This window comes from Vicugna pacos, chromosome 2 (genome assembly GCF_048564905.1).
Source record: "Vicugna pacos chromosome 2, VicPac4, whole genome shotgun sequence".
Taxonomy (NCBI): Eukaryota; Metazoa; Chordata; class Mammalia; order Artiodactyla; family Camelidae; genus Vicugna; species Vicugna pacos.
This window is the reverse complement of record NC_132988.1, coordinates 74,101,565-74,124,895: the sequence shown is the minus strand read 5'-3', so window position 1 is coordinate 74,124,895 and position 23,331 is coordinate 74,101,565. Positions and strand designations below refer to the sequence as shown.

The following is a 23,331-nucleotide window of genomic DNA, read 5'->3' as shown; positions in this document are numbered from 1 at the left end:
TTTAAAGGCTGAATAATATTCCATTGTATATACAGCCAAATTTTCTTTTATCCATTCATCCATTGATGGACTTAGTTTGTTTTCATAGCTTGGCCATTGTGACAGATGCTGCAATAAACGTGGAAATGCAGATATCTCTTTGAGACATTGATTTCATTTCCTTTAGATAGATACTCAGAAGTGAGATTGCCGGATCATATGATAGCTCTATTTTTAATTTTTTGAGGAACATCCATAGAGTTTTCCATAGTGGCTGCACCAATTTGCATTTCCACCAACAGTGTACAAAAGTTTTCTTTTCTCCACACCCTCACCAACACTTGTTATCTTTTGTCTTTTTAAGAACAGCCACTCTAACAGATGTGAGCTGATATCTCACTGTGGTTTTGACTTGCCTTCCCCAGATTATTAGTGATGTTAAGCACATTTTCATGTACCTGTTGGCCATTTGTATGTCTTCTTTTGAGATACGTCTATGCAGGTCCTTAGCTAATTTTTTATTTTTATTTTTTTGCTATTGAATTGAGTTCCTTATGTATTTTAGATATTAAACCCTTATCAGATATAGGGTTTCAAATATTTTCTCCCATTCTGTAGGTTGCCTTTTCATTCTGTTTATGGTTTCCTTTGCTGCACAGCAGTTAGTTTGATGCATTCCAACTTGTGTTTTAACAAGATCCCTGGGAGATGTGGAGTCACGCTAAGGCGTGAGAAGCATCGCCCAGGACAGAGATAGCAACAGGTCTAGAGTGGATCTACCAAACTCCACATACAGGCCTTTTAGAATATTTACATTTATAATATACATACCTCTGTTTCTGAATTATTTGTTTACAGTACTTAAGAAGAAACAGACAACTGTCCAAGGAAAAGGAGTATAATTCTTCCTGCTCATTATGATGAAGATGGTTTTGTCAGTTGCTTTCTTTTGGGAGATGGCCCAGGGAAGATTTGAGAAGGGGTAAATAGAAGTCTGTACACCATCATTTCTATAGCTAATGCATCCAAAACAAATTTTAACATAATTTCCCCGGTGGTTCTGACATTTTGCAATTTCTTTATCTCCTTATACAAGCACACATTGGAGATATTTTGGGTTTAGATACAGACCACTGCAATAAAGAAATACTGCAATAAAGCAAGCCACATAAATTTCTTTTGGTTTCCCAGTGCATATAAAATTTGTATGTTTACACTATACTGCAGTCTATTAAATGTGTAAGAGCATTATGTCTAAAATATATACATACCTTAATCAAAATCTATTGCAAAAACTACTAACCATCATCTGGGCCTTCAGCAAGTTATAATCTTTTTTCAATAGTAACATCAAAACAAAGATCACTGATCACCATACCAAATATAATAATAATAAAAAATTCTGAAACACTGTGAAAATTACCAAAATGTGACACTGAGACACAAAGTGACAAATGCTATTGGAAAAATGGCACTGATAGACCTGCCTGATGCAGGGTTACCACAAAACTTCAATGTGTAAAAAACTGAGTATCTGCAAAGCACAATAAAACAAAGTGTGCTTGTAGCTTTTTTCTGCACAATGGTGCATATATTCCTGTAAGCTCAAGAAATTAGCCATAATTTCAGCTGAAGAATCTTCTGCCTAGTGATGTTTTATATATCCTTCAGGGTCCACATTAGAAGGCAATGAAATTTCAACAAGGGATTATAGGGACATAATTAAAACAGTGCTTTAAATTAAATAGTTCTTCTAATTAATTTCATAGAACAATAGGCATACAGAAATGCTGGTAATAAAGTTTAACCATTATACACTGTATTGCAAGTAAAAACATTAATGTTGTAAACCATAAGTAAGAGCCCACGCCTCTGCCATTTGAAGGAAAAATCCCACAAACAAAATGAAAACTTCTCTGCCTCCCCAGTTAAAGACTGGGACATAAATGTGAGCTCAAACATGATGGGGTCCCCAAACCCCAAACCAAAATATTCAAGATTAAAAAAAATTAAAATTTATTAAATAGAAAATGACTATAATCGAATATAACAGTAACCCTCATATTTTATTTATTCTGAAAAAAATAATTTGCAATGGTTCATTTATACCATAGCTTTTAAAGTTGGATCTTGTAGGATATTGTGGATTTTAGGGAAGGATTATGTGCAGTGGCACATATAAGGTGAGACATAGATGCTATTTGCCAAAATGAAGAACAATGGAAAGATAATTGCACTGTTCTTGTGTTTGTCAATGTGTGCATATGCCTCAGAAACTTTGCAGCTTTGGGTGAAGAATACAGAAACTTCTCTCCATGTAGATTTCAACTGCTTTATAAATGAGCAAACAAATAGTTTGTAACCAATGAACATTTCTTGAGTCTATACTCTGAGCAATGTACCTTACAAGACACTAAATTGAGCAAGCTAAGCAAGTCCAAAAATGGTGAAACCCTGATACGTGGTGAGCATTTATTTACGAGATAGGCAGACTCTTCTTCAGAAAAATAAACATTTTTATGCCGTTGATATTTATAACTCTCACAAACATCCTTTTAATCAAACTGTGTCCCTGTAACACAATCCATGGGAGGACAGGTTTTAAGAAAATTGAGGGAAAGCACAATAGGGCTTTTAGCAGCGCTCAGCCCTTACCAAGGTCAAACAGCCAGAGACAACTCTCAGCAATAGAATTTTCCATCCGGTTCCTAGCACGACACTTGGGGGCTTTTAACATCAAAGCATTACCCAGTTGCAGAAAATAACTGCTCAAACAACAACAAATGAGGTCAGAAAGATCATCAGATTTATTGCCAAAGTGGAAAAAGAGGCATGGTTTCCAGAGAGGCTTTAATTAATGAAAAAGAAGGTAATTCCTTGAAAACCCAGCAGTGGAGAAACCCACAAATAAGCATGGCTTCTCCCTGCCCACATTTTAGCCCTTATTAGACCCTGAATTGCTTTAGAATCATATCTCTAGCAGGCTTCGGTTTGGTAATCCACCCAATTAATGACAGCTATTCAGCAGAGCATTCTTTATTACCTTTTAATCTTTTTGAATTCTTTTGCCTCCTCCCCCCCACAGAACATGTTTCAACATCAGTCCTGGGTCTATTTTCTCCTAGGTGATTCAGTATAAGCCTGGAGGTGGCAGTCAAGTTTACTCACTGTCAAGGCAAGGATAAAAACATAAATCTGGGAGGAAGTGATGCAGAACTTGATAAATAAGACTGGAACCGACAGCCCCCACCCTCAGTCTCAGAGGGGCCCCCTCAGTCAGCAGAGGTGCCCTGAAGACTTTTTATCTGATGCAAGAGATCAATTCAAAGACAGGAACTTAGGCACCAGCCTAACTCAAGTTGCTGCATCCCACCATCTATCTGTCCTTCCAACAAAAATGTACTCAACTTCTACAATGTGCGTGGCTCGAGAGAGTAATACTGAAATAGTTCCTGCCCTCACAAAGCTTCCTTTTTCTAGCCCTCCCTCCCTTTCCATCAGTCTTACCAGGTTAAGTTTTATGTTGAACTACACTGAGATTAATTTGTACATCCATTTACTAGAAATTAGACCTAAACCCCTTGGCCATTCCATTTAAGCCACCAAGTAGACATCAGTCGGTAACTGTCCTCTCTCCAAATTTAATACACAGGTAGCCTCAAGGTAAGGACTTGGATGCCCACCTTCAGAAATGGCTATGGGAACAAAATCAATCATGTCTGACTCTATATCTACTGGAAGCCATTAACAGTTGAGGCAATTTTTTTTCTTGGGCTCCAGTAGACATTATAAATAGCTTCACCTGTAACAAGATGTGGTGAGTCCATAGGGAAGATCCCAAGAGGCTTGGGGCCCAGGCTGTGTGGATAGGACACTGAGAAAATGACTAAATTACTGTCTCCATTCTGTCCATTAGGGGATAAGAATATATATGACCAAAATATTGGGGGGAAAAATGAGCTGGAATGAAAAAACTGCATGGCTAAGTGTGAGGGGCCTGAACACACTTGATTTGAAATCACAGCTCCATCACTAAATACCTTTATGAAAAATAAACATTTTTAAGCCTCTTTAAATGTTTTGAAACCTGCTTTATTTCCGTTTCCTCTTTTGGAAGATTAGAGATAATAATCGCACAAACATCCTAGGATGATCATGAAGATCAAAAGGAATAATTCATGTCAAGCATTAGTGCTCAATAAAGGCTACAAACAGAACAAACAAAAACATTTTCCACCAATATATCATAAAATATCCCTTAGAAGCAATAAGGTTATATGGCCTCTATTCCAACCTTCTTCACCAAGATATTGTAAAGATGAGTAAATAGATAAATTGAGAAAAGTACTCTGAATTCCTAAGAGAAAATATAGTACGTATCTGTAAAGTACTATCAGGATTAGAGTGTGAAGTTTGTAATGAGTACATCCTAATGGCTACTGGGGCTCTGGTAACTGGTTTCATTATTCTGATTCATTGGCTTAGAAGCCATTAGTTCACCTGATGAACAGGTAAGCACAGGACTATAGGAGATGGAGGGATGGAAAGGGGAAGTAGAGGGGACAGACAGTGTAAATACCAACACAACTCCCCAGTTGAGGGAATTCACTATAAGAATTCACAAGTTCTGTGCTTGTGCCTTATTTGTAAATTAAAAATGGACTTTTCTTTGTTTTGGTAGCTGAAGCAACTAAAATCCTAGAAATGTCCTTCAACTTTGGCCCACACCACCCAAGCTGGCTGTGCCATACAAGACACTGAGCTTCAAACATGAAACCATGATACGAAGGGCAACTGTTAGCACTGCACTGAAATCCTGTAACAATCTTTGGAAAGAAACCAAGAAGGAAGAAAAGAAAACTTTCTGTGTCTGGTCTAGACTTCATTTCTTCAGAACTAAACCTCATCTCCCAGGGTGATTGTGGCAGGGTGATAATTAGGATCAGCTACAAGGTGGCTCTCTGCCAGCTCCATCTCATAATCAGCCTTCACTTACTCCCTCCCATCTATCTCAGGCCACCATCACTGTTTTCAGCAGCTGAAAATAATGAGACAAGAGCCTGAGAAACCACCTAGCAGATCATATTAGATTCAGCTACTGACCTTCGCAAATTCTGAGTAATCTTTGGTGGGAAGGTGACAAGTGATTTCTAAGCTGTCCGCAGCAAATCAATCTCTCTAGCTAATCATCAATGACATTTCAGTAGGTACTGATATTTGGAATGAAAAGTTCAAAAAAAATTGTTAAGTCTCCCACTCTTCCATCACAGGAAAGAGTCATTCTTGCTATTACAGAGAAAAGAGCTTCGTGAAATATCATTCAGTAATAAATGACTTTGAAAATGTTTTTCAATAGGTCCCTTTGATCCAGCATGGGCTAGCCCAGAATTTCCCAAAAAGTGATAGCCATCCTATTAGTAGTATCCCAAAACATCTCATGTTGTATGTGGATGAAATTTTACTAAATGGTTGTGCATAAATTTTAATACTATGGAAAAAAGTACAATTCTACATTAAGCCCATGATTTCATAGGTATTATTTATTAGGAAGAGGTCACAGTAAAAAAGTAACTGGATTCAAAGATAAATATTAAGTAAATAATAAGATAGGTACTCATGGGTCTAGCGAAAACGTACGTATGGAAGTGATGACTCGCGCTGAGAACTATGGCTCTTTACCGGGCCAGGGATTCCTATGATTACTCAAAGAGTTCCCTCATCCTCCTTCAGCTGGGGTAACAGAATGGCTTGAATGCATCCTTTTTGATTCATTACAATAACCTGACTGCGAGCCTCACATCACATGAGCTATTTTAAAAGAGCAGACAGGAACGGGGGGGGGTGCACTCAATTCCTATAATCATGCTCAGGCAGGAGACAAAAAAATCAATGGACAAAGAGGAATTTTATGGCAGCAACATAGAGGTTCAAAAGTTTCCCTTCTGCAGAGAACACGGGGACGGGACTTTCAAATCAAAGGTGCTCCTAACAAAATATACACTGCCCCCTGAGTTTGGGTGATGTGTTCTATTAATCTTTGCATGTCCTAAGTATCTCCATAATAGGTGCTTAATAAATATTTGAATAAATAAATAACTACCCATATATCAAATTTATGAATATTGCAAAACAGTATCATCAACAAAACTTCACACGTAGGTGCAAGGACATTGTAGCTCTAGGAATGACACCTACCTTGGGCACAGTCTTCACGTGGAACAGTATGTTTTGGAAGGAGTGTCCATCACTGGCCTGCAAGACTGCGACATCGGAAGGGCTATCCGAGCCATCATGAGCATAAAGGAGAAGACCCCTGGAGAGCTCATCCAGCCGGAACTGATAGATTGGGGCTGCAGGGGACTGAAGGGCTTGGAGCAACTGGCCATGGACTGGAGGATCCAGCACTTGGACCACCACGTCCTGTGGGTTGTCGTCATCTCGGATGTCAAGCAGCTGGGTGGTGATGGTTCCCCTCTCTCCTCTGCTAATGTGGAGGGCCTCATTTCTCAGCACATAAGGGGCCTGTGGAGTTGAAGGGAAGGAGAAGGGAAGCCACTAGCAGGAAAAGACTGGACAATCCAGTGAGCCAGATGCCAGGTGTGTGCAAGCTGATTGATATTTCTGTGCTTTTTAAGGAACTCTACATGCTCCAGTGAAGTGCCAAACTCTTGCATAGGCAGAGCATTTATCACAGGTGTAGTCAGTCACAGGAATCACTGCAAAGGAGGTTACTTTACACCTCGGGTTCTGGAGGTTTCTTAAGCCACATCCAGACCATGGTATTGATCAGGGACAATCAAGGCGAGCTGCTTGCTTCTACATCTCTGAAGTCTCTGCTGTCTTGATTTACACTACATCCCCTGCATGGTAACTGAGATCACCTCAGTGTCAAGGAACTCAGTCAGTCTGCAGCCAAGGGAGACTAATGAGAGGTATGGAGCTTTGGCATCTGTGCTGGGAGTTGAGCGCTTCACTCCAGGCTACGCTGCAGCATGCGGATTTGGAGTGAGACACCGACACGGTCTCCACTCATGCTCTTTCTGGTCCTTCCCAGTCATTTCCCTCAAGCTGTCTCATCCATATCAGGAAGCGGCCCACCTCAACTCAGAGTATAAAGCCTGATAAGATCATGGTCTGGGTAAGGCAGCCACCTGGTTAATTCATGTGGCAAATTTTAATATGTTTTCCTTAGGATTATCAGGTTTTCCTCCAGCAACTTCAGTAAGCAGATAAAATGTTCTTTCATAAAGATAAAAGTTAATGAACCACAACAGGAAAAAAAAAAACAACTAACCCCTCCAAAAAAATCGAGGTGAGAAGCCAAAGAAAATATTATCTTAGTTTTTTATATCGTTTGAAGTTAAACCATCTAGGACTTCTCTCAGCACACTGCCTTCTTTAATCCAAATGGCTTTCTTTTTAAAATACTCCCCACCCCCCGGCCTCCTGGAAATTTCAATATCTATTAAAGTAATGTCTAACTAATGCATCTTTATAATAATCACATAATAGGATATGAAAAGATAGCTACTCCCCAGGATTCCCAAGTGAGAATTCAAAAGCTGGGATTCTATATGTGGGAATGAATAGCCCCTTGGATTCTTAAAGAGGTGATGTCAAAATCCATAAGTGGGAAAGATCAACTTAGCTCACATGAGGAAATCTTAGGGAGACTTAAAACCATATTGAAATAGCACAGAACTGTAAAGGAACAAAAATAAGCTAAAATTAATTTCTAAAATTCCATTTAAAAAGATGCTACAATGATAAAAGTTTCTCATATAATAAGTAAAATAAAAATGTGCCCTCACCATCTACTCCATTTATTTGGGGAAAGCAAACAAACAAAAATCTGGGAACCATGGCAACTTATCATCTCAGAAGTCGCTTGTCAAAACCTAGCCTGAGTCTTTTATTCACTTAATTAGTGTAACTATATTAGCACAAACAAAAAGAACAAAACAAAACTTCAGAGGCTAAGTACTGAGAAACATCTAAGCCAGTAAATCCTGAGACTTGGTGGCCCTCTGACCCATATTTACAGAGATCACATGTTTTAGCTTTAATTAAAATAAAATTCATACTCTTTGCCTAACCCTGAGGTCAAATTAATTTAGGATCAATTTTTGATCATTCCTCAACTTCAGTCATCCCTGAAGTGAGACTTGCTGAGCTGGGCTGTGAATACCATTTGGCAGTCACTTCTGGTTCAAGTCTATGTTATCCTTGGTGTGTGGTCTTTTCATTTGGGGACCAAAAATATAAAAATATCAGTTTTAAAAACAATGATCTCATATCCTTCCCTGAATCATGACTAATTAATGCACTACTGACATCTAATACTTAGGTAGTCTTGGTTCTCCCACGCTGATACCCCACTCTCTTGTTGTTCACAACTTAATGATACATTGATCTTCCTCCTCTTTGCTCATTTCAGCTGTTCAATCCCTCTAGCCCAGGCACTGGGAGCATCCACCACTGTATGTATTCAGGACACATAAGTACAACCTGACAGAGATAAGTGATGAGAACAGACGAGCCATCACACTGAGTTTTAGAGCATCTACCCTGATTTCCTCAGACTTGTGTTTGGCAGATGACCACAGTGCACTTCGTTTAAGTGGATCCTTAAAGATCCTCTAACTACTGCACACTGAGTTAAATGCAGTCCTGCTACATGATCAATGGGCAAAAGTAGGTGGACTTAATTCTAATCCCTGAGAGAGAAATATTTAGAAAAAACATACTTATTTACCTAAAAATAGGGAAGTCTCAACAACTGGCACAGCTTCAAAATATTCTGAAGGGCTGGTATCAGATTCAGTGTAGTAAAGTAAAGAATGAAGACTCTGTAACCAGAGACACCGATTTGCTGGGCACGACCTCAGCTCTCTGAGCTCTGTCACCATAGACACATTCCTTTACCTCCTGTGACTTAGTCTCCTCATCTGTGAATTGGGGATCATAACACCTCAGAGGGCTGGCATGAGGACTGAATGAGAAGCATAAGAAGAGTATTTGAGGTGTATAAGTAACCATTGTTGCTTGTTACTACCCACAAGTACTAAAAATTATTCTAGTGGCATTTCCTGAGGACACCGACACAAGGTTAATTTAGCTCAAATATTTCTGCTAAAACTACTGAAAATCTCAATTTGTGCATGAGAATGAGTAGGCGTGAGACATTATTAATCATGTGGCATTTCCTTACCTGTGTTGAAAATGCTTGTATGTGGATCAGCTGTGGCTCCGAGAAGAACTGCTGGTCACTAATTTTCAGGGAAAAGTAACCTTTCCTGAAAGAAGTCCCCAAGAAAGGAATGAGAAAATACCATCATTAACTTGGTCTTTGGAAAGACAAGGATTAAAAACATTTTCAGGCTATGTGCACATAGGAATTTGGCTCAAACCACTACAGCAACATAATACTGTACACAGAAGTGACCACATAAAGATGAACACAGTGAGATGCAGATGCTGCTGCTGTGTATTCTTTGATTTTATTATAACATAACAATTACATAAACTTTTGGCTTTCTATTTTTCTAAATAGAATATGGAAAAGGTTGAAAAATCAGTTGTTGGGCCAAGACAGGTTAGTAATATATTGAAGGCTAATGGTTAAGTTGGGGAATGAAAAGGAATCTTTCATAGTTTCTGACTAGTTCTCAGTGATTCCCTCTTCCCTGCAAATCCTCTTCCCAATCCCTGCCCAATTCATGTGAGTGGCCCCCATTAGCAATGTTGGCAATGTTTGTATTATATGACTCTGTAGCCCCCTCTCCCTCCGGCCACACACATACACATTTGATGTGGACTGGACAAGGGAAGAATGGCTGATTATTCCCTGGAAATTTGGAACCAACCCCATTTGACTATGGGGAACCACAGTCTATCATGTCAATAAGCAAAGAGACAGAGATGAGAGGAAGAACTGAATTCCACTTTCCTTTCCCTTTTCTAACTTCGGGGCTTGCCCTGGAAACCCAGGTGCCCTTGATGGGTTTGATATCTGAGCCATACCTGCCATGTTATAAACAAGCCTTAATCTGGTTCAAGTTGACTCCCATTACTTGCAACTAAAGAGTCCTAATTAATAGAACAAAATAAGGCTCACTCTTTGCTGTGGTTTTTGCTTCCTATAAAAGTGTTGTTCCAGCAGCTTCAGAGCCCCAACACCTCCTGGGAAGGTAGGAGGTGCCCACCTTCAAAGCCAAAGCAAGCTCAGAACTCACTTCAGGCTGGTAAGATGTGTGATTAATGCATTATGGATGGTTGTGAATTCTGGTCTACTACAGGGACGATAAGCTTCTTTAAAGGGCATTCATGGAACTAATTACTGATACATGAAAGAATGTGGATGATCTCAAAAGCATCATGGCAAAAGCCAGAAACAAAAGATTATATACCGTATGGCCCATTCACATGACATTTCAGAAAGGGCAAACCAATAAGGGTAAACAACAGGTCAGTGATTGCCAGGGATGGGGGTAGGGAGTCCTGTAAAAATGACTTTGGAGGGGTGGTGACAAAATTGTTGCAGTCCCAAGACTACAAGACCTTATATATTTGTTAACACTCGTAGAACAGTACACTTTAAAATGGGGAACTATATTGAATGCAAATTATACCTCAGTAAACCTGATTTTTTAAAAAAGGAATTCTTGTCTTCCCTCTCATTTCATCGTCTCTTTCATTTTCTGTCCCATTTAAATCCTGCCCCTCTCCACTGCTACCTCCATACTTCAAGAGAATGCAGGTGATGGAAGCAGCAGAATGAAGAAAGAGGGGTTGTTACTTCCAACCGACAGGGGAAAAACGATTTTTGGTGGCACTGAGGTTCCAGTCTCTCAGCAACGCCAGCTCATCTCGGCCACTACAACTGTATTTCCAAGTCGTCTGGCACTCCCCGGGGGCACTCCAACCCAAAGGAAGCCAATCCTAAAGAACCATGGTGGGTGTTTTCACGGGGAAAAATCACCACAAACCCATGTGGCAAGCTGCCCCTTTTGTTTCTGTATAATTCAGAGACATAATTTCCTCTTTCCATGAGTTTCTATTAACCTTGTTTTACTATTCCTCTCATTCTTTCTTTTCAAAAACATTTTAGATAAGAAAAATCCAATGTTAAAATGGGTACTAAAAAATAAAAAGAGTACTGAAAGAAGTCCCTGCAAAATAGGTGGCATTTGCCTGTTTAGGAGTATAAAGCTGACTCTGCAAAAAAAACAGGTGATGAAAGATTAAAGAAGTTAAACAGACACGAGGGTTGACTTTGGTTGTCTGCGGAGCTTTACATTCTTTATGCACTTTTCACAAGTGATTCCGAGACAAATGACTACAGGTACAGAGCTGTGTGATGCCAATACTTAAGAACAACACTTGAGGCAAAATGAATGAAGGGGACGGAGCACAAACCTGGAGTGATTCCATGGCATCAGACACCAGAGTTTGAAGCTCCATCTCTACAGCAAGACTTTCCTACACAGTCATCTTTTGCCCCTGGAGGGTGGACGCGTGCCCGTTATTCCTAGTACTACTGAGGAGGCAGAAATCATGGTGGCTGAAGCCATGGGGAGTGGAATCAGCCTTGGTTGGAGTGTCAGCTCTATGCTCACACTTGGCTGTGAGGCTTGGGCAAGATTACTTATTGATTCACTCAAGGCCTCTGTTTCCCTATCTGTAGAGTCGGAACATAAATAAATAAATTCACATAAGCTGCTGAAAAACCTGGGTCATAGTTAGCACTCAGTAAATATTAGTTGTTCTTATTCCCATAAGATGGGAGGTTTTGAGATTTCTGGCATCACTGGCTCTGAAATGCAATACGGAAAGTGCAATCTAATTTCCCCCCACCTATCTCCTAGCCCAAACCTCGAACATTTAAAAAAAATCTCAAGTTTAGTGGTAATAGTTGAAAATATTCACTGTTCTTTATCATTGTTCCCTGGGTTTCAATTCCTTGTTTACATATATAGTCTACTCTGAATAATCTGCACTAATGATGCAGAGCAGCGTGAAGGATAATCCAAGAGGCTAATCCTTGGGGTGCATTCTCTGATTTCTGTTTAGTAGATCTGCTCTGCTAATTACTCGGCTACGTTTGCTTGGGTTAGTGTTAACATACAATTGCATTCTTGAAGCCTGTGTCAGCTGAGGTGGAGAGGACAGCCAGAAGTGTGCTCGGCATCAGAGGAAAACTGGATCAGGCTTAAGAATTAACAATTAGTCCCACAAAGCGGATAATAAAAAGTTAACGATGACTCTTAGTTTCCTTCTAACTCTGAAATTCTAGGAACCATACAACACCTTGAAAAGCACACACTCCATCCTCTAGCCACTCCCTCCTCCCAGTATAGTACCCCAGTGCTGAAGAAGCAGCTGCAACGTCTGGGTGTATAAGTGATTTTGTTTCTCCTGGGCCAAAAAACTGGGTAATTGTACTAGGAACTTTGCTGTCACATCAGAGAATTACCCATAATTATGTGATAAAATGAAAATGCCTCTAACAGAAGCACTCTCTCTGAGCAGTTACAGTGAAACGACAACAGGCAGCTGAAAGTATTTGGCGTTGGTAGAGTATTGATCTTCCTCAGGAGAGAAGGGAGAGCTGCTGAGATGGGGGAGGAGCGGGGGGCTGCGCGGAGCACTGACGGAAAGAAGGCAGGAAGGAAACAACAGAGCACCGCGTCACCTGGGTTTTTCTTTGCTGTGCACAAAACGCACTTTTTTCTCCTTCACATCTTTCCAGCTAAAGTGAGCAGCCTTGTCGAGCTGAACCTCTTTTCCATTCCTTGAGAGCACAAGCTGACCACTGGTGGGAGTGCTGACCACATGGAACAGGAGGTCTTCGACCCTGCCATCCTTGTCTTGGACATTCAGGAGGAAAAAATCCAGCGGTTTCATTGAACCAATGGCAAGGGTGAGGGAACCATTCACATGAAGACTAGGAGTGTGTATTTTGCCTGGAAATCACACGAATCAAAGGTCAGGCTTGGTACAGTCACTAGTTAGATTATTATTTTTTAAAGAAATAGACCTGTAACGTTCATTCTGAGCTACAAAGATGAAACTCTAGGCTACTGTACACCATTAGCCTCCTTCTGATCTAGTGGTTCTCACCCTGGATACACATGAGAATAACATAAGGTCTCAATGTTAATCTATAAAATCCCTAGAAGAAAATATAGAAGAAAATCTTTGTGATCTTGAATTAGGCAATGCTTTCTCAGATATGACACCAAAAGCACACAAGTGGCAAAAGAAAAAATGGATATATTGGACATCATTAATATTAAAAACCTTTATGCTTCCAGCAAGAAAGTGAAAGACAATCTACAGAATAGGAGAAAATATTTGCAAATTATGTATCTGATAAGGGACTTGTCCCCCTTTTGTATCTAGAAAATAACAAGAATTCTTACAACTCATTAAATGATAAATAACCTAATTTTAAACAGGCAAAGAATCTGAATAGGCATTTCTCCAAAGAAGATATACAAGAGGACAATAAGCACATGAAAAGGTGTTCAAATATCATCAGTCATCAGGGAAATTCGAATCAAAACCACAAGATGGTATCATTTAATACCCACTAGGAGGAACAATAAAACATGTTCCTGAGGGGGTGGAGAAACTAGAAATCTCATATACTGCTGGTGGGAATGTAAAGTGGTGCAGCTGCTTGGGAGACAGGCTAGTAGGTCCTCAAGCAATTAAACACAGAGCTACCATATAATCCAGCAATTCTACTCCTAGGTATATACTCAAGAGTATTAAACCATCTGTCCACACAAAAACTTGTACACAAACGTTCACAGCAGTGTTATTCATAATATGCAAAAGTGGAAACAATCAAAATGTCCATCAATTGATGAGTGAATAAACAAAACGTGGTACATCCATACAATGGAATATTATTCAACCATAGCAAGAAATGATGTACTGATACATGCTCTAACACGAAGGAACCTTGAAAATACTGTGCCAAGTGAAAGCAGCCAGGCATTAAATGAATGATATCATTTATGTGAAATATCTAGAGGAGGAAAATCCATAGAGACAGAGAGTAGGCCAGGGGTTGCCAGGGGCTAAGACAACGCGGCAGTGGGGAGAGACAACTAATGGTTACTGGATTTCTTTTTAGGGTGGTTAAAATGACCTGGAATTAGATAATGATAATAGTTTCACAATGCTGTGGATATACTAAAAACCCACTGTATAATTTCAAGGGTGAATTCTATGGTATGTGGATCGTATCTCAGAAACAGTAACAATAAGGAATCACATAGGGATCTTCTAAAACAATACAGATACTTAGGCTCCACCACCAGAGATTCCAACTTAAATGTTCCAGGATGAGCCTTGGTGATTTTGCAAGCTCCCCAGGTAATCCTAAAGGGTTGCCACCTCTGAGAACCACAGTCCTATCCTAATACACCTGTCATATCTGACCATCAGACCCACCAAGAGACAAGTGTCTGGTGTCATTTGCAGGGACAGCCCCAGTAAATCTACAATGAAGTAGGATTATCAGTGGTTTATATTCAGACTTCATGTGAAATATTTACAATCTGTTTTAAAATTTTACCATCTCTGTCCATAGGAAGCATCTGATGGATGAATCAGGATTTCTGACCTTGATGTGGAATTTATCTTGTCTCCTGCAAGTTGGTTTGCCTGAACTTTAATTGGTAGCACTTCCTTTACAAGTAGGTCAGACAGGGCAGTTCAGGGATGCCAAGTCGCAGGCTAACTACTTCTAATGTAAGATTACACTAATGAAACTCAAATTCATTCTTGCAAGTTGACTTTCATTATGTCCCAAGAGGAGTAAGTTGACTCTCAGTACTTGGGCTTTCCAGGAGGATCCCAATGAAATAAGCCAAAGATTTTTTTTTTTTCCCCATGGGAAGTCTTAATATCATTAAAGGTCAGAAATAGAGAGATGAAAAATATGAGTGACTGCAGGTGATAAAATATGATCCGTGTTATTGATGAAGGACACCCCAAAGCCAAGGAATGCTCGGCTATAATATAACTCCCAATCTTCATTCACCTATACAAGTTTTGGCTTCAAAATTAAGCCTGCATTTAAATTTGCTTTTCTTTGTTGTTTAAGGTAAAGGGTCCAGAGAAGACTAGCTCCATTCCTTAACGTCTTACCTAATTCTTAATGGCAAACAGAGTGGCTTGAAATCCATTCAGTTTAAATGTGAGGACCTAATGGGGTAGGCTACTCTCTATTCATTAATTATTTACCATTAATCTCAAGTGTGTGCACAAAGGATGAACCACTGTACCCTGGCATGATTAGCTCTGTATGTTTATATAAATACAATGCTGTATCTGTAAGAATATATATATAACTTTCTATAACATGACTGTAATTCAGGAATATAACTAAATTTTATGCCAAATCTTTGATGTGATAGTTGTGACTTTTAAAGCACACATTGCTTCTTTTTCTCTTTCAGAGATCTTAGAATTTGAATTTTCCCAACTTTCCATGTTCTAGAAACAGTTCCTTATTCCATAGCAGCACCAGGCGTATTCACAGAATGGGAATCCTGCATTTTGCATCATGTGAGCCAGTTGTATCTGGAAACCCAGCCGCTGCCTGGAGAAATTACAGGTGAATTCACTGGACCATTGGAGGAGAAGCACTTACCAGCACATGTTTCATTAGAGGAGTGGGTAGAGAAGCCAGGAACACAGTTGGCAACACAAAGGCCGCTCTTCAGAAAGAACCCCTGGTCACACAGGTGACACCGGTCTCTGTGGCTGCACTGCAAGCACCCCTGAGGGCAGGCTGTTGAAGAGAGGACACACTAAATGAGGCAGGACAAAGGCACAGGCACCCAGCGAGGGCTACCAGTGATAGAGAAATGATGAGTGAGAGCACAAGCAGCATGGGGTCCCCAGCTGTAGCAGAAGAGAATTCCAACAGTTCCCATGGAACTTCAGAGACACCTGGTCTACCCTAGAAAGGACAGTGGGAAGGGAGGAGTACCCTTGCTTTACACACCATGACCTGAAAATGTTGCACAGAAACAGATTGCTTAAAAAGTTAACCATAGTGACTTGTCAGAGAGGTAGTTTATAGGGATTAAGAGCATAAACTCTTTCTGGGTACTGTTCCTCTTCTACCATTTACCGGCTGTTGAATTTGGGCAAGTTCTTTAAACAGTCTGCGGTACAATTTCTTATCTTAAAAATGGGGATAGTAATAGCACCTAATACCAATGATTGCTGGTTGGACTGTGAGCTATTAATGATACAAAGTGACTAGAAAAGTATTGGGTTCAACAGAAAGGACTCAAGTGTACTCCTACCATCACTGCTATTCTGAGATTATTTTTACTATTATTATTTTAAATGCACGAGGAGAGCAAGCTATTTTAAGGACCATAGATAATTTCTTTGGATCAAGTTAACAACCTTCTACCAATCAAGTGTTTACTGCCTAATTATTCTGCTTTCTCAGTTGAGATTTTGTTATAGAGAGGGGGCATAGGATAGCTTAACGGGCCCTGAATTCGCCCTTTAAACTATTCTGGTTCCTGAATTAGAATCAGAAAGTTTGAGATCAGTACCTGACTTTATGTTGCCCTGGTTATACTCTTCTGCCTCTTTTTTTTTTTTTCCACTTGTGAAACAGGATTCGTAGTGTTTGCCATACTTTACCAAGTCATTGTGAATATTAAATGAGATAATGCAGATGAAGGAAATTTGGGGAAACGTAAAATGCCACACCTGGGTAATGGCATATGATTAAATGTCCAGTATTCTTGAAAGTGGGGCACACAGTACCAGGTTTTGATAAAAACGATGAGAACAAACCAAGGAACTCTTGAGAATAACTCAGTGGACAAGGAGATTAAGACTTTGGGTTTAACTTTAGTTTCATAATAAAGCTCAACACGTCTCACTAAACTGCCCCCAGAAATCCGACACCTCAAGGACGTAACGTGGTATCAGGGTCACTGGTAATTTAGTGGATGCACTGAACACCCTGGCCCCGTATCAGTAGGGCTGACCTCTCTCAATGGATCCCTCACCTTAGTTCAACGTAAGCTCTGCACCCCATGAAATATTGGCTTTATTTTCATATAGACTTCTAGGGACAGTATTGACTTGTGCAAGAGAATTGTTAGCCGGCATTCCTGTGTTCTATTTAGTCAGCAATTGGCAGATGTGCACAAGAAGCCACCAGTTACTTAGGCCAAACTTCCAGGTTTCCTTTCTGCCCTTAATTCAGACTCTCCTCGGTTACCTGAGAATCAGCACACCTGACTTACTCGTTGGCCTCATTTCTTTCCAGAACTCAGCACAGTGTCCAAGTTACCTGCGCATCTGCGATTTGCATGATCTGCAAAGTACCCCTTCCCACAGTCCTGGACACACTGGGCTTCCAAGAGGAGAAATGGCTCTTCACAGCGGGTGCACTCATGGGGACCTTGGCACTGGAGACAGTGTCTGGCACAGCCTGGAAGACAGAAGTCAAGTCAACAGGAATGGGTACAGCTTTCCAAGGGGCTCTGGGCCCTCGTGGTGACGCAACTTAACCTGGTGCGCTGGGCAAAGCCACAGACGGGGAGCCGGGGAACCAGGGAGCCAGGCTTCCGGCTGTGACTGCTGCGCTTACCAGCTGGGTGACTGAGGACCAGCCACTCCACTTCTCTGAGCCTCAGTGTTGTCTCCCAGAAAAGGGGAGTGGACACACTGCCCCTATAAACTGATAGATATCAACCATTATCATATTATTAATGAGTCCTTGGCCCTCTGCACTGTTTCACTGAAGTGTCAATCATCTTTCCTCACTCACCCGGTGAGTTATCAGAGCATTACCCAAGGATGCTCCCAGGATGCTGCCTATGTACTTTGTTTGGGTGGTCACTTCGGGGTGTGAAGACGTGGTGGCGTTAAACTGAGGCTGGAGGGGGTACTGGGTCAGAGAGAGGCAATGGTTAGATGTATGGTACTTGGAGGGTCGTGAGAGGCAGATGATGGAATAATACGGTCTTTCCTTGTGCTCACATGACTGGAGAATACAGACCTCTCTACCTGCAGCACAGGACTGTTCCATTTTTACAGAAATTCAAAACTTAATGGTCAAAACATACCTATTTGTGTGGCCATATACCCCCAAGATTCCCATTTGTATCAAATGTTGTATTTGGGCACAGGAGAAGCAAAGAGGGGATGTTTTCATTATAGCAAAGAAAAGCTCTCAGGGAAGAAATCAGAAATTGGATAAAAAACCAGAAGGGAAACTTGCCACAGGCTCCTTCTCAGAACAGTAGAAATCAGAGGAGGTGGAAGCCTCAGTGAGCACAGAGCAAGGGCCCCAGACACTTACTCTTGCAGAGACCCCGGTCCCGGTAAAATGCTGGTGAGCACTGCTCCACGCAGGCTCCGTCCTGGAGGACGTAGCCGTCCATGCACTGCAGGCAGTCCGTCCTCAGGGGCCCGCTGCACGCATTGCAACTCCAATCACACTCTAGAAAGAAAATTCCTTAGATCAGCTTCCCTCCTGTCCAGTCTCTGTTCCAGAGACTAATTTATGAGGACACTGTCTGCAGCTGCACGGGGTAAAGTGAGGACAACATAAGAGATGTCAGATAAGTGAGCTCTGACGAGGCTCTGCATGTAGCAGCCTGAACGCCTCTCTGAGGCTGTTTCCTCGTTATGCTAGACACGGGCGTGTACGAGGATCGCTCCCGGCTTGTGCAAAGCCTGCCTATCAGAGGGGCTGCTGAGGGGCCAGATCTACTTGATCTTATCCCGTCTGGGCCCCAGGGCTCTCTACCCCGAGCTACAGCATCTTCATGCAAAGCCTGCTCTAGGGAGTGGCCGATTCGCCTCCACAAACCTAATCCAACCTCCTCCAAATGTCAATAGGTAAAGGATGTCAGAGACTCAACTAAGGATGCATCTGCTCTCTCCACTGACTTCAGGCATGTGACTCTCTTCTTCTCCAAACTCAGATGTTGACCAACACAACAGAAAGAACCAATGACGTTAGAATTAAACGGGGCAGAAAAGAACTGTCCAGAAAGAAAAGGATTCCTGCTCACTTCGAGCAGAGCTGATGCCTTCACATGTTCGTTCACTCAGCAAGCACCGATGAGATGTACAGCCCTGACCCAGGTTCTCATGTGGTGGGTGGGGACCCCGCCCTCAAGGAGCTAGCGGGTCCCAGCCTTAGATGTGCACCCAAATAACCCAGGGGCGTGTTAGAAACACAGTTGGCCAGGTTCGGGCTCAGAACCACCGAGCCCGTCTCGGGGAGCGAGGTGGCACAGGAGACACGCTGTGATTATCAGAGCTGTGGGTGCTGTTGTTTTCATGACCTGGGCAATTCGGATGCAGTCACGAGACACATGTTTGAAAGGCAAAGTTCCAGCTGGTAAGGGAAGTCCTTCGTGCACTGGGAGATGTAACAAGGCACCAGGACTAAGTATTTGGGTTTTGAAGTCAGTTAAATTTGTATTCAAGCCATGGTTTTGTCACTTTTTATCTGCATGTCCTACAGACCTTCCTGAAACTTTTTGAGCCTCAGTTTCCTTATCTGTAGAACAAGGATAAGAGTCACACCTATTTCATAAGGCTATTGTGAAGATTGAATGAAATCATGAATTTAAAGAACTCAGCACAGTGCCTGACACAAAGTAGTTGAATAAATGTTTGCTGCTGACAGGTTTCCTTGGAGAAGTATCTCCTCTCGGTGCTGCCTTGCCCCACCTTCCCTCTCCGCCAAGAAGCTGGGGGAAATCTCTCATCAGTCACCTTTCTCTCTACCTTGATTCAGTATTTCCAAGTCCCAAAGAAGCAGGTAAATATGCAGGACAGTACATGTGCTTCCAAAAAGACTTACGAAGTTAAGCTCACTCATTTACATGACTGAATCGGTCCTGAGGGAAAATGACTAAAACAGAGTCTTGAAAACTGCCAGCATAGTTGTGAAATCATTTACAACAGGGAGGATTTGTGGTACTCTTCTTTTTCACCACAGACTGACGGCCCCTGGTTAGAAGGGGAAAAAATTGTAAGAGTTCTGTGGTCCTGAGTGCAGCAGACCACCTCGGCTCACAACAAAGGAGAATTTCTTGGAATGGAAAGTATGCAATTTTGCGAAACCTTAAAGCATACCAAGTTGACTTGACTGATGTCTGACCTCTATCTGAGCCCCAGCTTCTCTGGCAGACCCGAGAGGCAGGGAGAAATGCAGAATGGAGGAACGGAGAAGGGAAATGGAACAGGAGCAAGGAAACTTCATCCTTTAATTCTCTTCTTCTCCTGACTGAGCACTGCCATTCGAAGAGCATAAGCTCCAAGAATTCTAACCCCTGGAGAACAAGGGAAAAGGCACTCTGTTTTTGACATTGCCTCCTTATAAACTCCTGGAGGACGGGGACTGTGTCTTCACTCATTTAAGTATGTTCAGCAGAGATGTGAACAAATCAGACACAAGTCCTGTCTGCTAAGCTTGGGGTCTGGCTATCTACAGTTGTAAATGCAGATGCCTACGTGGCCCAGGAAGGCCATGCTGATCTTCAAAACAGGCTGGATGTAATAGGACAGGGAACGGTGGGGACGGCGGCAACCCGAGGAGATCAGGCTTCCACCCAAGGAGACGATGGCTATTTCTACTCCTGCACTGAGTGAATGCGAATTCAAGACTGCCAGACCTTCTGGCTTTGTCAAAAGACATGGGAAGTCTCATTTTTTGTATGTGAAGTCTTCTGATTTTTAAAAGGAAAAGAATTAAAGATTTTCAAACATTGGAACATTCAGTGGACCAAAAAAAAACCAACCCATGCTTTGGGACCAAATACAACTTGAGAGTTTCCAGTCTGCCACCTCTGGTCTGCTGGCACAATATCTAGAACATGGTAGGTACTCAAAAATATTTGCTTAATAAATAAATGAATGAATGAATACATACATACATACATATATACATACATACATACATACATACATACATAATGATGTCTTGCTATCATCAGAAGAAGTCTAAACATCTGATAACAGTATCTTCCCAATGTGGGACAGTGGACATCTCCAGGAAAGGGGTATTGCCCAGGATAAAAGTCATTGTGCAATTCTGGAAGAGCTTTACCTTTGCATGTCTTGGTGGAGAAGTCAAGATAGTACTGTGGGGCACAGCTCTCATGCTGACAGTCCCCAAAGAGCAGGACCTTGTTTGGATCTCGGCAGGAGGTACAGCTGGCCTGTGAATCACAGCTTCCACAATGTGCATTGCACGCTGAGCAGATAGGAAAAGTAAATGACCAGATGATTACAGTTGCAAATACTGAAGCACCATCAAACCGAGACAGATGCTGTGAAGGCAGAGAGCCGCCTCCAACCTGTTCTTTAATCACGCCTCAGAACCCTCAACAGAATTTATACGCATTCCAAGATCTCTGGAATAACAGTCCAAAGTTTCACTGAAACCTTGCTTTGTAAGGAATCAAGCCTCCTATATAGTTCATGAGGTAGAGCTGGAATTTTGTGGGATGCCAAGATTAAAATTAGGCATCGACTTACTCTGGAATTCAGGAAATCTCATATTTTAAGATACAAAAGACCTTAAAGTGGCCCAGCTTACTGAACTACCCAGCTGTAATTCTTAGAGCCACTTAATCCAGGCATTCAGGGATGATTGCCGAGTCTGGTCATGCCTCTGTCTTCCCTAACTTAACTAGCATTTCTCCATCTACTCAGCTGTTCATGATAGAAACTTTAGAGTCTATCTTGACACCTCCCTTTCTCTCACTCCTAATCCAATCACTCACTGGATCTTATTAATTTATTTAATTCTCAGAACTTTCAGCTTTTCTCCACATCCACAAATGCCAATACATCCAAGCCATCATCATCTCCTACTGGACCACTAGCACAGCCTCCTAAATGGTCTGACTCCCTTGCTTTCTATTTTCCATGTATCCATTAGAGTGAGTTTTTTTTATCCATTCTGCTCAAGTTTCAGAGGATACTTTGATCTATGAATTCATATTTTTCTTCAGTCCTAGAAAAATTCTAGCCATCATTCCTGCAAATACTCCTCCTCCACCATTCCTTCCATTCTTTTCACCTATAAATCATAATGCATACATTCAAACTCTCTCAATATAATCTCCCAATCTTTTCTCTTTCACTCTTACTCATGCTTCAGCCTCCTCTTCAAGAAGCCCTTGCCTGACTCTCTGGTCTAGAACAGGTCTCCCAGGCAGTGCTCTGACAGCACCCCAGACCTTCCATTCACGCCATATGTAACAGTGTTCATTTCAGCGATGATTTAACATCTTATCCTTTAAAGCTGTAAGCTTTCCGAAGGCAAAGACCAAGTTTATTTTGGTCCTTGCCATGGTCCCCAGCACCTCGCTGGTTATCTGTAATTTTGTAGGTGTTCAATAAACACTTGCCACATAAATGGAAGAAGCCGGATACTGTAATTGTACATGAGCACGAGCGTCTCGGCCTCATTCGGAACTCCTCCCTCAGCGTGCGTCAGAGGGGAAGCCTAGAAAGGGGTCGCGTGAGTCTTACTTTCACAGGATACCAAAGTGTGTGGCGCAGTGCAGAAAAGTCACCTCCTTATAAAAGAAAAAGAAACTCCTCATTTCACCTACAAGAAAAGCCACTGGTATAAGATATTTGTTAGAATACGTAGACTGGTAATAAAAGGTCCTGGGGAAATTCTAGCCTGAATTTTCAAACAGTTGGAGAATAATTAGAAAAGAATACTCTCATTGCTGGAAACTTATAGGGGACTAAATTTTACCCTTTGTGGGGTAGGATTTCTACACATGTTGTATCTTAATTTTGGCAAAGAGTTTGACAAAAATCCCACAGATAAACTTGTGAATGTAAAAATGAAGTGGGGTCTAGCAGTTGAAGGTGGATTTGAAGATAGTTGAAATACACACTCAAAACATTGTCAGTAAACCTTTGTAATTGGAAAGGAAATGTCTTTAGCAGAGTATTATGATGAAGTCTTAATTATTTACTTGATTGGTATTTTTATTAGTGACTTTAATGAAAACAAAGAAATCAGCCTAATGATATTTAAATATGCCACATCCACTCATATAGGATACACACATAGTTAAGTTTCACCAGTTGAAAGAAAAACTCACTAAACCAACTGAAGCAATAAACTAAAAGTAATCAGACGAAACAAAAGCTAAACTGTTCGTAACGTCCTGCATTATGTTCTATAATTAATTGTACAAATAGACGGTACAGTAGACCTGTTTAGACTTCAGGATCATAAAAACGACCTCAGAATTTTAGTTGATTAAAAGCTTACTAAAAGTTGATATGGTTACTAAAGAAACT

At 41.2% G+C, this 23,331-nt stretch overlaps 1 protein-coding gene across 1 annotated transcript in view; it reads right to left on the bottom strand.

The window, feature by feature from the left end:
* Positions 1-23,331, bottom strand: part of FRAS1 (Fraser extracellular matrix complex subunit 1) — a 398,805-nt gene that overhangs the window by 124,237 nt on the left and 251,237 nt on the right. The window contains exons 23-29 of the mRNA XM_006198228.4: positions 21,107-21,253; positions 18,341-18,481; positions 17,327-17,467; positions 15,650-15,790; positions 12,674-12,944; positions 9,191-9,275; positions 6,175-6,501 (exon numbers count right to left, since the gene is read on the bottom strand). Coding sequence (XP_006198290.1) covers positions 6,175-6,501; positions 9,191-9,275; positions 12,674-12,944; positions 15,650-15,790; positions 17,327-17,467; positions 18,341-18,481; positions 21,107-21,253 — 1,253 coding nt within the window. The remainder of the gene's footprint in view (positions 1-6,174; positions 6,502-9,190; positions 9,276-12,673; positions 12,945-15,649; positions 15,791-17,326; positions 17,468-18,340; positions 18,482-21,106; positions 21,254-23,331) is intronic.